General features: G+C 40.6%; 1 protein-coding gene across 1 annotated transcript; it reads right to left on the reverse strand.

Moving 5' to 3' along the window:
- Window positions 1–13,336: 13,336 nt before the first annotated feature.
- On the reverse strand, window positions 13,337–14,734 carry LOC104233357 (peroxisomal and mitochondrial division factor 2-like). Its single transcript, XM_009786747.2, has 2 exons — window positions 14,565–14,734; window positions 13,337–14,460 (listed from the first exon to the last, which is right to left on the reverse strand). Exon 2 carries the CDS (start codon window positions 14,450–14,452, stop codon window positions 13,565–13,567), a length of 888 nt encoding a protein of 295 aa, XP_009785049.1. The 5' UTR covers window positions 14,453–14,460; window positions 14,565–14,734; the 3' UTR covers window positions 13,337–13,564.
- Window positions 14,735–15,316: the final 582 nt, after the last annotated feature.

The raw sequence follows: 15,316 nt of genomic DNA on the forward strand, positions 1-15,316 counted from the left end.
TGGCTTGAAATATAGCCTAATAAGTGTGTCACAATTGTGTGACAGAGGTAATCTTGTAGCTTTTACCTCTACCAAATGCTTTGTGATTAACCTTACCACTGACAAGATTGTTTTGCAGGGAAAAAGAGTTAACAATATTTACATTGTAGATTTGTCTACTCTCTCAGAAAATGAACTCACTTGCTTAAGTGTGTTGGTTAATGATCCCCTCCTGTGGCACAAAAGACTTGGTCATGCAAGTCTAAATCAGCTAAACAAATTAGTCTCCAAAGACTTGGTGATAGGGTTACCTAATATCAAGTTCAAGGAAGACAAAGTTTGTGAGGCATGTGCAAGGGGAAGCAGGTAAGATCATCCTTCAAAAGCAAGAAAATGGTAAGTACAACCAAGTTGTTGGAACTGGTCCATATGGATCTATGTGGTCCAATGAGAACCATGAGTAGAGGTGGAAAGAAATACGTAATGGTGTTTGTCGATGATTATTCTAGATTTACCTGGGTTCTATTTCTAACCTCCAAGGATGAAGCATTTGACATGTTTATTGCATTTGTTAGAAAAACTCAGAAATAATTAGGAAATCAACTTGCATCCATTAGGTCTGATTATGGAACTGAATTTGAAAATTCCAAGTTTGCTGAATTCTGTGATGAAAATGGTATAGATCATAATTTGTCTGCCCCTAGGACGCTTCAACAAAATAGCGTAGTTGAAAGGAAGAATAGAACTATTGAGGACATGGCTAGAACCATGCTGCTTTCTAGTAAATTGCCCCACAACTTCTGGGCAGAGGCTGTAAACACTGCATGTTACATAATCAATAGATGCATGACTAGACCTATGGTAGAGAAGACTCCCTATGAGTTACTTAAAGGGAGAAAACCAAACATATCCCATCTTAGGGCATTTGGTTGCAAGTGCTATGTGCACAATAATGGAAAATATTCCCTAGGTAAGTTTGATCCCAGAAGTGATGAGGGAGTGTTCTTGGGATATTCTTCACATAGGAAAGCATATAAAGTGTTTAATAAAAGAACTCTGTGGGTAGAAGAAAGTGTACATGTAGTATTTGATGAAACTAACATTCTTTCTGAGAGACAGGAACGTGAAGATGAAGCCATTGGATTGGTAAAGGAATTGACTGAATCCCCAACATAAGTCAAAGTGGCATCAAAAGAAGGAACATGTGATGGAACAGGTCCTTCAAATCAGGGTAACCTGACAGGGGGAACTAATCAAGGAGAAATTGAATCAAACCCCCTAGAGGAACCTGTTCATGAACCTGTTCCTCAGCAACAGAACATGGGAGAGACATATAGCAGAAACTAGTTGGTTGTGAAACCTCACAAGTATCAAAGTTTTCATCCCATTGAGAACATTATTACTGATCCAACATCTGGAGTCAAAACCAGATCACAGCTAAAGAATCTCTATGCTTTTGATGCTTTCCTATCTCTTATTGAACCTAAAAATATTGTTGTGGCTTTGCAGGATGCAGATTGGGTGAATGCAATACAGGATGAACTCAACCAATTTGAAAGAAGTCAAGTTTGGCATCTAGTTCCGAGACCCAAGGACAGATCAGTCATTGGTACAAAATGAATTTTCAGAAACAAACTTGATGAAGATGGAACAGTTATAAGAAACAAAGCAAGACTGGTGGTACAAGGATACAGCCAAGAGGAGGTCATAGACTATGATGAGGCATTTGCTCCAGTTGTAAGAATAGAGGCAATCAGACTCCTCATAGCCTTTGCAGCACACATGGAATTCACTCTTCATTAGATGGATGTCAAAAGTGCCTTCCTGAATGGCTACCTAAAGGAAGAAGTGTTTGTGAAACAACCTCTAGGGTTTGAGAGCAAGGAATGTCCTGAGCATGTGTACAAGTTAGACAAGGCTCTCTATGGGCTCAAGCAGGCCCCAAGAGCTTGGTATGAACGACTATCCAAATTCCTACTGGAGCATGGTTACAAAAGAGGTAAAATTGATAGTACCTTATTTTTAAGGGAAAAGGTAAAGATCTCCTTGTTGTGCAAATATATGTGGATGACATCATATTTGGGGCTACCAATGATAGGCTGAGTAAGGACTTTGCAAAAACTAATGGGGAATGAGTTTGAAATGAGCATGATGGGTGAGCTTAACTTCTTTTTAGGCTTGCAGATCAAACAAAGTCCAAATGGAACCATGATCCATCAGCAGAAGTATACAAAAGAGCTAATCAAAAAGTTTAAAATGGAGGATTCTAAAGAAATAGACACACCCATTGCAACTGCCACTAAATTAGATATTGATGAACCTGGTTCATCAGTTAATCAAAAGTTGTATAGGGGTATGATTGGTTCACTCTTGTATCTTACTGCAAGCATACCTGACATTGTTTTCAGTGAAGGGCTTTGTGCTCGTTTTCAGGAAAATCCAAAAGAGTCCCACTTGACTGCTGTAAAGAGGATACTGAGATATCTGAAAGGCACCACTGATCTGTGTCTTTGGTATCCTAAAGGTAGTAATTTTGATCTAGTAGGATATGTTGATGCTGATTATGCAGGTTTCTTAGTGGACAGGAAAAACACCTCAGGTATGGCACACTTCCTTGGTTCATGTCTTGTGTCATGGGCTACCAAAAAGCAAAATTTTGTGGCCCTATCTACTGCTGAAGCTGAGTACGTTGTTGTTGCTTCTTGTTGTGCTCAATTTCTATGGATCAAACAACAACTGGTAGATTTTAGAATTGAAGTGGGATGTATCCCAATATTCTGTGATAACACTAGTGCTATAAGTATGACAAAGAACCCTGTTCATCATAAGAGGACTAAACACATATATGTTAGACACCACTTCTTAAGAGATAACTATGAGAAAGGATTGATTTCAATAGAATTCTGTGCTACTGATAAACAAATAACCGACATTTCCACTAAAGCACTAAGTAGAGAAAACTTTGAGAGGAACAGGTTGGAATTAGGGATGATTAAGATCAGCTAATAGGTCCAGTTGAGAATGCACAATTTTAAAAATATTGGTTAGGAGTTCTAACTTTGTGTAAATATCTAGATCAATTCTTACTCAGTTTCATACTTTAATTAGTATACTCCTGTGACATGTGATTCACCGATCTCTTACAAAGTTTCTTTTATTTTGGCATTTGAGACATGTTCAAGAGAGTTCTATATAAAGAACCTGGTTCATCAGTATGTGTTCATATGAAAAGCTCAGATATGTTTTCTATACTCTACACAATTAGAAAGATTATTTTTCCAATCATGAGCAGAAGTCCTACATTCATCAAATTCCCAGAAACTCTATTCGTTGAGCATTGAACCAGTTTTGCTCCCCTAGAACTCTAAAAACCGGGATTTTTGCCTAAAATCTTGTGATGCCTAATAATCACTAAGAGACCGGAATTACACCTTGATTAGACTTCTAATTGACTTCTAAAAAAGCTGTCGTTACTGCATTTAATTCTAATCATATTTAAATATATACCACACCTCTTCTTCATTAGTCCAAAACCGTCAAAACTCTTCTCAAGTTCTGATCGCCCTTCTTGTCTCCAAAAATTCCCAAATTTTTCTCAAGAAACAATCCACCATGAATAACCCCCAAGATAATCCTGGCACTCCCCCACCAGTATCCCCTTCTAATACATCCTCATCTACACCCCCTAGTGAAACCCCAAACCCTAGGTTTCGTAGGCAGAAAATGTTGGCCAGAAAAATTGTAGCTTCTGGAGCTCAAAGAAAAGTTCTAAATGAGAAATTGAAGGCTAGACAGAGGAAGGAAAGTCCTACTCAAGAATCTGACTCAAGCTCTGAGTCTGAAGCTTTTATTTCTGCCAGCGAAGGTGAAGAACATGGGTCTTCTGACACTGATAAAATTCAAGAAACCCCTGGTGAGGTAAGTTCTTGTGTGGTATTCTCTACTGTGGTTCAAAATATAGAAAATAGGTTTGTCTTGGTTGGTCCTGTCAAAGATGTAAAGGGGGCTGAATCTAGTAGAAGTGGGGGTAAAAAGAAAGAAAAAGAGAGAGAGGGAGCAAGTGGTGATGAGAGGGGAAATGGGAAAGAAAAAGTTCTGGCTATTTGTGGAGGTGTTGAAGAAGGTGGCAACAAGTCAGGGGGGAAGTGGTTCTGGGGAGGCGGCTGAAAGGATTGTGCATCTAAGCAAGCAACAAGACGAACCTGGTTCATCTGCTGAGGAAACACTGGCTGATCTTCCGAAGAGGGTTGGGGCCAGTTATGATCCAAAGAAGCGAAAAGCTTCCACACAAAAGGCTCCAACTTCTTCCAAGCCAACAAAGAAAAGCAAAATGTCATTCCCAAAACCTACTATACCTTCAGTACCTAAGGGAAGAGCCACTAGAAACAGGGTCAAACAAAGTGAAGCTGAGTTACAGAAAGCTCTAGGCGAAAGCAAGAAGAAAAAGAAGGAGAAGGGAAAAGCAAAGGTTGTGGAGAGTTCTAAGGTTGCAGAAGAAAAAGAAGAGGAGATGGAACTGGTCCATCAATAAAGGGGAACAACTGTGGAAGTTCCTACACCCAAACCAAAAAGGGCCAAGGCTTCTTCCAAGAAGTCTTCCTATGAAGATGTATATGTTGAACCCTCTTTAGACAAAAGAACCAGATCTGCAGTGAAAGGTAAGCAGGTAAAAATTACTGAGGAAGAAGAAGAATGGAGTGGAGAAGAAGAAGAAGAGAAATCTGAAAAGGAACAAAATAGGTTTGCCATCTTTGGCAGAAGAATTTTTTTGAAAGGAAGACTGTTGAGAGATCTGGATGAGCCAGGAATGAGAAGACTGGTGGATGCCCTAGCTGTACAAGGTTGGAAGGACATGGTCCTTGAAATGGATGGGAGGCTGGCTAGGAAAGAATTGATTGAGTTTATGGCCAATGCCACAGTGAAGAATGGGGTAGTCACTAGTCTGGTGAAAGGAGTAAGGGTGCAGTTTGATGCACTCAAATTGGGTAAGATTCTAGACATACCTAGTGAGGGGTATGATGATTATACAAGGCAAAGGTGACCATGTGTAGATTCTCTCCCTACTGCTCTTCAAATCACTAGGAATTTTTGTGATGTCGCAACTGCTAAAGATGTGCCTGAAGCCAGGTTTGTGCAGAAAAGTGAGATGAGGCCTGAACACAAGGTCTTGTTTGAATTTGTTAACAAGTGCCTACTGACCAGATAGGAGAGGAGGCAGACTACCAACTACATGGACCTGGTTCTTATGGAGTGCCTTGTGAGAGGAATGCAGATCAATTGGCCTGCCTTTATTGTCAAATTACTGGACAGGGTCATAAATGGCTCCAAGGCTCATGCCACCCCATATGGGTTCATATTGACTACTGTTCTGGACAGGCTGAATGTGCCTTTGAAGAAATGGGAGATGGCATCAAGCAAGGAACACTTTCGCATCAAGACTCTTCTGGCCTGTGACTATTCAGTCAATGCCACCTCAGTTGAACCTGGTTCATCTCTGAAAACACTTGTGAACAGCAAGGTTAGGGCTTTGGTTCAAGAGTGTGGATCTAAGGATGCTGAAATTGCTAGGCTCCATGCTCGTGTAGCTGAACTAGAAACTGAAAGAGATGGCCTTAGAACTGAGCTAGCAAAAGAAAAGGAGAAGAGTGATGGGATGCTTCAGAATATGCTCAACCTTCTCCAAACCCAGCCCTCTAGTTACTCCAAGCCTTAGGATGTCTAGTTGTTGACTTCTGAACCAGTCTAGTACCCCAGTGACCTAGATTAAGGACTTTTTCTGTTTTTTTGCTCATGTTTTAGAAGTTTTTCTTTCTTTTTGTGGTTTGTTGGTGGAAACATATCTTATCAATGACAACTGTTGTTTCTCTTGTTCTATGAAGATTCTGATCTTAATAGTTTGAATATGTTTGTTTATTATTGATGATTTCATCCATGTTTTCACTTGCAGTTGCCCAAGTGTCCATGAGTAATTACTAAAATCTGGGATTCACAATATATGCAACTTTTCGATGATGCCAAAAGGGGGAAGAGATATTGTTCTTTACTCTTTATTCTGAATAATGTGATATTTATAACCTAATTAAACTTGGTCCTTGATGATAAGTTAAAATTCTAAGTTAATGTGTTGATAGTCAAGCTGAGTTCCTACAGGTTCTTTGATTAGTAAAAGCACAGAGTTTGTCATCATCAAAAAGGGGGAATTTGTTGGCCCAAGTTCAAGTGAAGTTTTGAAGAATGACAAATAAACTCAGTCATGGACCAGGACCATCATGTGAGGCACAATATTTATCAACCTAGACATGAGAGATACACGTGAAGGAGATAAGTCTCAGTGATCAAGCAGCAATATCTCCTGAACTGATCGAAAAGGTTGCATATTGGATGAGGAGAGAAAGTCTCCTTATGGGAAGAGGACACAATCCGGATAAAGTATAGGGTTGGAGTTTGTATTGTACAAGGACTCAACTTCGATGGAAGATCAACAATTGAGTCTCAATCAAACTCTGATTACTAACTCATTAAATAACAGTGATTGTTCTCTTTTACAGGTGTTGCACATACGCAGAAGTTAAACAAAATTGAGAGCAAACGAGCAAGGCAATTTATATGAGATTTAAGTGTGCACACTTGAAGCTACTTGAACGAGATAGAAGAACCAGTTCCGTTGTGTTTATTCTTATTTTAGTTCAATTGTAGTAGGTGGTTTAAAGTTGTACCTTTTCAGCTTTCATAGAAGCATTTGTAATAGGTACTTTGAGTGTTCAAGTTATAGGCTAACTTGAAGGTGTCGCAACAGTTGAGGCTGTGTGCTACACAGGGATTAGAGTTAATCCTTAAGTTTACAAAGAGGTTTTGTAAATGCTGTTTTGGCTTAGTGATTTTAGTGGATGTTTGGGAAAATCCTACTGAGTAGTAGGTCGTGGTTTTTTCACCTTTTGAGCCAGGTGTTTTCCACGTAAAAATCTCTGTGTTCTTTATTTTCTGTACTTTTAATTCCGCAACAGTGGTAGTTAGAACACCTAGAAGAACCAGGTTCTTCTAGATCGAAAAATTGGGTACCACACAAATCACCCCCTCTTGTGTGGTATTGACGTTTAGAACATCAGAGCCAAAACATACAGTTAAAAGACAACAGTCATTCCATTCCAAAATAGAGTATCTTACAAAGGGCCAAAAAGACCCCCTCCAAAAAAAAGAGAGAAAAAGAGAAAAGAGCAAAAAAAAAACTAAGTACAAAAAAGTCCCACTGCATCATCTCCGCCTGCGCCATCGTCACCTTCGCCACCCGACCCAGCAGCACCATCTCTACCTTCACCTGCACCATCAGCGTACTCATCATCGTACCAAGGATTGTATGCAAGCTCGTCCAAGTCCTCTTCATCATCGTTGTTCCCCGGCGTGGCGGGTTATAACCACAAGCAAGCCTGGCATCACGTGCCTTAACACGAGCATCTTTGAAGTCGGTATCGGGAACCTTCCCCTCCGCCATCAATCTCCTATATATGTCCAGATTTGCCTCAGCATGGATCCACATCTCGTACAAATCACGAGGAACATTGGGAAAAGTGGAAGCACGAGAGGAAGAAGGTCGAACCAACAACTGTGCCGTCTCAACCTCGAGGGCAGCGACCTGCTCACATAGGCTCTCAACTTCTTTCTCACGACCACCAATCCACTCATCAAGTCGTGACTCCCTCAGCACAGCCGTCTCTGCATCGTTTGCACGCTCAGAACTAAGGACTCAGATAGCACTCTCTAATGCCGCCGCCTTTGCCACAACCGCTAGCCGAGCCTCCTCGGACCTCACCAATTCGGCCACCTTCTTAGTCAACTCATTACTCAGACCGACAACTCTAATTGAGCTTTTCTCAAGCTTATCCCGCAAGGTCGCCACCTGCATTTGAAGGTCGACGCAATCGGCCACGACCCCCTTGCTTACCTAGAGTTCTTCGTACTTGGCCCTGAGCAACCCCTCAAGCTCACTGCATCTGCCAATAGTTTGCACAAGCTCCTCGTCCTTCAAATCCAACTCCTTCCTAAGGGACTGGGGGTTACCACCTGCTCTAAGCCGTGCACGCATCTCACAGTACTTGTCATGATAACGGATATACTTCGCAGCCATCTTCTGAAAAATGACCTTGGCCTCTCTTCTCGGCGGGCATTCTCAACCTCTAAAATGAAAGTCTGAAAAAGAAAAAGAGAGTAAGAAGAAAACCAGTAAATAGAAGAAAAAGATGCAAGTTGCAGAAATAATACAAAAACTTACCCTTAGAGCCATCCCGGATATGCCCAGTGACAAGTCAAAATCCCGGAGCGCCTGAAGAGTCATGTTTTCGGAGATAGAGCAAAGAGGAGCAATGGAGGGGAACATGCTCACTGTATCCTCCAACAAATCGCAATCCAAAGGAATTATGATCGAGCGAGAGGATCCATCCGTTCTCACTCGACACGCATAAGCCCTTCGTTGAATATCCTCGCCTCCTCGTGATCGACATCGGAGCCAGACTCGTAATCATCTACGATCACTCTATTCTCCCTCTCCTCAACCGAAGAGGGAACGTTGGCCTGCCCTGATGTTGATGGACCACTCTAAGGAGTGATCACATCCACTTCTGGTCGCCCCCTTCCTCCATGAAGGTGATCTCTACGTTTGAAGGAGGTACGGTCTCCACATCCAAGGCCATACCGCCCCCGGCTCGGCCGTAGTCAACTCAGGTCCACTACCCACCGGCTCTTCTCCGACCACTCTCTTATCAGCCTTTACCCGTCGCCTTTCTAGTGGAGCCTCTCCATCTTTGCCCTGGTCCGACTCATCGACCAAGTGAAACACTGTAGAAGCTGGAATTTCAACAAGTGTGGCAGTAACCTGGCTACTAAGACCGTGTGAGGCCAGGGTCTGAAGAATAACAGCGGCTTGAGCAGGTTCTCTTGCAGCTATAGCGAGTACGTGCTCGGTCGAAATACCCAACTAGCGAAAAGTAGGCGTAGGAGCCGTCGCCCTCCTTGAAGCCCTCCGACCTATACACAAAGATAAATAGGAGAAGATAGAAACAACGGTATAAAGGTCAACAATAAAAATCAAAGGTAACTCACCGGCCGTAGGTCTACGCCCAAACCTCTCATTGAAGTGCGACCACTCACGAATCCCCACAGTGTGAGGCAAAACCTGACTCACCCAATCGCAAATGTCAACGATTGGCGAAGGAGGATCCCGCTCGGCTGCAAAAATAGAAGGAGAACGATCAGATTACCCAAAATAAACAACGAAGTCATTTGGAAGAAAAATACTTACGAGCAAAGTTCCACTACTCGGGGAATCCGCTGGGGTTTGATACCACGTGCTCTACCTTCACGTAGAAGAAATTTTCCTAAAAACAACGATTAGTTTTATCTTCCATTTTCACCACCAACCCCTTGATCCCACAGTAGCGCATATGAATCATCGTGCCCTATGAAAACTTGGGGCAAAGAGATGAAGCAGATGGCGGAGAGAAATACCACGGTTGGACAGCTCCACGTACTTGATAAGCATAAGGAAAAGCTTGTATATGTACGGAGAGAGCTGAGCTGGGCATACATTGTAAAAACGGTAAAAATCCTCCGCCAAGGAAGGAAGAGGAAGCGTGTAACCAACGACAAACGGGTACACATAAAATGCGCAGTACCATGGGCGATGTATTTGCACTACATCACTACCAGCGGGGATGATTTCAACGTGGGCCGAGATCCACCACTTAACCCTAAACGCAGTGATCGCTGCCGTATCCATCGCAGGAACGACGGGTTCAGGTTCACGCTCAGGTAGGTTCTTGAAGCCTGACCTAGCCTTCCCGGAACGTGGAATTATCTCATCCATGGTAGGGAAGTTTTCATCTTCTACCATGGCTGCTCTTTCCTCATGAGGAGGTGCTTCCACAACCAACATTATAGGATCAGAGGAAGCACTAGTCATTTTTCTGATTGTATGCGAAAAAGAAATGCAAAGGTGAAAGAGATGACAATATCAAAAAATACTGAAGGGAGAAAGAAAACATAGAAACTGGAAACTCGAAGAAGAAAAGAACTCAGGTTTCAAAAGCTCTAGAGATGAAACAATTCAAATGAGGAGTGTCTATCCCTATTTATAAGAATATGGTCAGCCCAAACGCCGCCTCATTAATTTTGAAATGGAAGAGGCACGGGAAACGATGTAACATGTGGGAAACATGCGCCATAATGACGCATGATGAAATGCTGTCATTTCAAACTGATGTAACGGTCAGGTGTGGCTCTTGAAGCACCACGTCACCACCTCACCATAAAAGGGTCACTCCTTGGCCAATGTGCTCAGATTTCTCAAAATTACAACTGGCGAAGTCCGCCCACCGAGCTCGCCCAAAAGCAACCTCGACGGGTGGATGGACTAACTGTATGGGTCAAAATCTAATCGAATAGACCTCGCCTGAAATAGGGAAATCAAGAATCAATTAGGCCGAGGTCACGCTTAAAAAGCAACATTGGCAAGTCGAGCAGTGAATGCCGAGGTCGAGCACTCAGATTGGTCAAGACGGCTAGTTTAGCAATAAGATATTTCTAAAGAATATTCAGAGGAATATTCTCTGTATTTGTACTTTGATTAGGTAAGGGGAATGTCACATATAAGTAGGAGGAGAGATAGAAATAGGGAGATCCAATTATCTATCTTGATAAGTTCTCTCTAGAAAAATTGACTCTCACATAACTACTAACATTATCTTTATACAAGATTCGATTTGCTGTGTTATTCCAAGCTTTCCCACACTAGATCCGATAAAGTGTTTAATGTTCTCACATTTGGCTATCTTACATCATTGTCAGAAAAAGAATCATCCACCTTGTTACACATTTAGGTGAATTATTCTCTTTATTTACAGCTATTGCCATTCATCATATTTATTGTTTGTCTTCCTTCCTTCATTTATTCACAAAAATATCATTAAACTACTTATTTGCTTTAAATAACTTTAAATGCGATTTATAGGTTGTTACTTCCCACCAATCTCAAATCTAGAACTTATTATATTTAACTAGAATTTACCTATTATCATTCATCTAATTAGTTTAACAAAAAGGTTTAAGACTTTTCGGTCAAACACATATCTCATACCATATACCGCACTACGCGATTGCATATTCAGGGTGTCAAGTGTAAGATTATTTGATTTCAAAGTCCCTTCACTTGAAAATAGTGATAAAGAATTTTAAAGGGATCGAATAAGTTTGGGAGAAAAGAGGCAGTATAATGCAGCTGAATTTTTTTTGTTTCTTCTCAAATTGTACGTTCACGTTTTCATTTGGATCATCCTATAAAAAATCATGCTATTCCAAGTTAAAGGAAGTTGAGCTGGTAACTTGAAGAACTTATGCGATCTTTTTTTATAGCTTTAATATGTGATGAAGTTGGGACATGCTGCAGTTAATTTGAAGCAGAACTTATACATAACTATTGTAAAGAATGGTTGTTGTACTTTTTCTGAGTAGCTTGGCTTTTAATGAATAAAGTTTGTACTGTATTTGATAATTTACTTTCAGCCATTGCAATATATAACTATGACAGGATTGTTTGCTAAAATATTTCAAGCTACGAGAATACCTGTCGGGACGGTATAAGGTTCAAGCATTTCATTTCTGGAATTTGGACCAACACAAGCTATAAAGCTAGGATTTAGAAGTTTAACAGTGTGCTTTCTTTTTGTCACCGTAGAAATTAGTTGTACAACTATTTTTCTTTATGCTACTGCAGGTAATCTTTAGCAATCTGATGCTCTATTTCTTGGGAGTCGAAACTACTATTGCCTGGGCCGGGATTGGCAGTTCTAGATTCCTAAAGTTTACCTACATACTGGTAAATAAAACCGAGTCTAGTCTTGTATATTCATCTTAGCAGAGAAGGTTAAGCCTGAAATACGAGTCTTAATCTAGTAACCTATTCGACACTAGACCTACTAGGAGAATCTACAAGAGCCATTTTCAAGATCCTGAGTATAGAATTCACCAGTTTTCAAAACTGCAATCAGACCCTGATTCAACACAGTGTTTTAGTCAACACATATAAGAACCAATATCGTAACCTGATGCTCAGGATATAAGAGGGTAAAGAGACCGGTTTTTATTATCACACTTCAGCTAGCAGTCACTTCTCTAGCACGATTTCAAGAAACGTCTTTAAAACCACAAGAGCGGAATAAGATAACTTTCCAACAGACCCACAGAGGCCTAAGCTACACCACCACACACGAGTAGTAGCTACCCTGCATTTCAAAGGCAGCAGGCCAACAACTAACTGGCCATCTTTTTTTTTTTAATGGCCGAGAAATCCATCTTGGGTCAACACTTAGGACTAACCACAGTGTTTGAAACTCAGGAATCATGGTGCCCCTCCTTCTACCCTTTGCCACCTAAATACTAGGCTTAATTTGCATAGTACAGGGCTCGAACCTGAGTCCGTGAACCTTTGCCACTTGAACTAAGCCCTACGGGCTACTAACTGGTATCTTAAGAACGTGAAACCACCTATCCAAATTCAAGAACTGACACAGCTGAAAGACAAATGCAGAAAAATGGCCAATGTTAAAGAAATATCAGATAAATCTGAAGAATTATAAATTTGAACATATCCAGATATGCATAACCAGGTACTCGGCGTGAATTTTCAGGCTACATATAAAACAGAAACATACATATAAAGCCATGTTTAGCACTTCACGGACTAATATGCAGCTCGATACTGAGGGATGAATCAATAAAAATAGCCAGCTATTTGCTCATCCAGACCTGCTTCCTCGGAGCAGTTATTTTTTTACAGAAGAACAAATAGCTCTAAATTTAGGCAGTTGTGATGTGAGGGAACACTCTACTCCATATGATGGATAGAGCTTTAAGTCAACTTATTTTCCTAAGGCTGGAAAGAGTCACTCCGGATTCACATAAAAACAATGGGGAAAAAAAGGACCCACGCAGGAGATTGGAGGTGCTAATATTCACAAGCTGATGGTAATAACCAATTAAACAAACTAGAGCCCAGCAAGTTCATGGCAAAGCAGAATATACTTTTCAAAGAAGGAAGCATTACTGCAACATAAGACATGTACAGAATATGGATCATTGACTTGTTTTCTCCACATTGAAGCACAATTGTGGAAGGGGAATCAGTAACGAAATCGACCAGAGGGAAATTGAAACCACGAAAAGGTTGGCGTGTGATTGCATAGAAACAACTCGCATCACAGAGATATAGCACCAACACTATAGGAAGCCGAGACAATAAATTGAAGTCATTCAACACAAACACATTACTAGATACAGATTCAGCAACTCTTTGAGCAATTACACCACATCGCAAAAACAACAAAACCATTGTATTCAAACTCCTGGAAATGAGTAAAGAAGCACCAATAAAAATATGTCAATCAACTCCAGCTCAGCGAATAAACATACTTCAACAACACTAGCTAATAACCATAATACCTTAAATCTATTATCGAGTAAGATCAAAAAGTTAACTAATAGCCCAAGATAATAAAAGCGCTATCAAAATTGTAAACTTATTGAAGACCAAGCTAAGGGTTTACACTTTTCGTCCGTATTTAAGATAGCAAACAACTCCAATCACAGCAACTGCAACAACTGATGAAGCAGCCACCACTGGCAAATTCACGTCAGCACCAAAATAACCAACCTTATCATAATCACCAACAGGAATGCCATTAATATTGCTAGCCACAAGCCTTTCAGTAATAACCTTTTCTTTTTCCTCCAATTTCTTCTCCAGCTCAGCTGCTCTTGCGATCATTTCCTTAACCCTCTTCTCCAATTCCTCTTTCACCATATGAAGCTCTTTCTTCTCCTTTTCCCATTCCTCATTATTCACAACAGTACCCTCAAGTTCCTCAATATGCTTCTTTAATCCCCTAATTTCTTCTTCTTTCACTTCTACTTCTCCTCTCTGATTATTTCCACTTGCTTCTAGTTTTTCCAACTTCGATAATAACAGATTCCTTTCGCTCTCAATAGCGTCCAGTTTCACGGTCTTCTCATTTTCGCTGCTCTTTAAATCCTCTAATGTCGATTTTACCCCTGAGAGCTCGGAATTGGAACCTTCTAGATCATTCATAGCCGTGATGAGATCGTGTTGAAGGCGAGAGACTTCGGTTTCGAGCTCAGCGGCTCTGGCGGCTACTGATCCCAAAACCTTGTTCTCCGACTCGAAGTTCTCCACCTTCTTCAGCAATTCGGATTTTTCGTTCTGAGATTCCTCGATTGAGCTCTTCAGTTTCTCGATCCTCTGTTTGATCACATCATTCTCGTGAAGAAGCTGGGATTTCTCTTGCTCTAGCGCCGCTATCTTCTGTTTCAGTGCAGAGGTTTTCGACACAGCATCAGATGTTTCGTCGACGGCGATCTCCACCGGCGCGTCGTCATAAACCTCGCCGTTGGTAATGTTTTCATCCGCCATAGTCAAACCTGAAAATAATAAGCAAAACTGTTGAAAATTGAGAATGAACAGAATTGCAATTTACTCAGCAGCCAAAAACAGCGTGAAAAATCAAACAGCAAAGAAGAAGAACCTTTGTAGTATGGATTAGGGTTTTGGTTGTAGAAAGAGAATAATCAGAAAAGATATCTTTTTGGCATAACAGATTTTTTGTTAGGAATGAATGAAATGAAATCTCACTTTTGGCGCCGATGGAGGACACGTGTTACTGTTGGAGAATGGACGGTATATTATGACTTTTTTTGTGCTGTACTTGTGCAAAAAGCTATTGAGACCAAACCTTGCTATTCATTGGTGACTGTACTGTTGGGCCAGGAAATTGTGAGGTTAATTGGGCAGCCCAATAAGTCCAAGCGCAGATGAGGCAATTGACATAAGGTGATAACCGTCTGATTTCTCTGTAACAACATTCTTATATATTAGTTATTTATTATCAAGTAAAGTTTTTCTCGAAAGTAAATTTTTATATTATACTTTATTCCTCTATAATAATTTTTTACCTAATAAAAGCAACATTCATCTTTATAGCAGCACACTCTTTATAAAATTACTCATCTATAATAATCATGTAAAATCTCTATGATCACCAATAACAAATTTAAAGATTTTGAGCTCAAACAACTACTACTTAGATTGAGACAGAAGATGCAACTGTTAAGCTCTTAGATTGTCTTCAATGGAAAGGTATTAGATACCTTTTTGCTGAAAGTTTGAACACAAATCTTCATCAATTCAAGTATTATATCGCCAGTAGAGATTGGAATCCACAAAACAAGCCACAATTATAGAGTTCTCCATCAATATTGAATGAATTTAACCTTCTAG

The sequence above is a fragment of the Nicotiana sylvestris genome, chromosome 7 (genome assembly GCF_000393655.2).
Source record: "Nicotiana sylvestris chromosome 7, ASM39365v2, whole genome shotgun sequence".
NCBI lineage: Eukaryota > Viridiplantae > Streptophyta > Magnoliopsida > Solanales > Solanaceae > Nicotiana > Nicotiana sylvestris.

Excerpts from the sequence above, each read along its gene's own strand:
- LOC104233357 (XM_009786747.2), bottom strand. The coding sequence starts at position 14,452 with ATGGCGGATGAAAACATTACCAACGGCGAGGTTTATGACGACGCGCCG.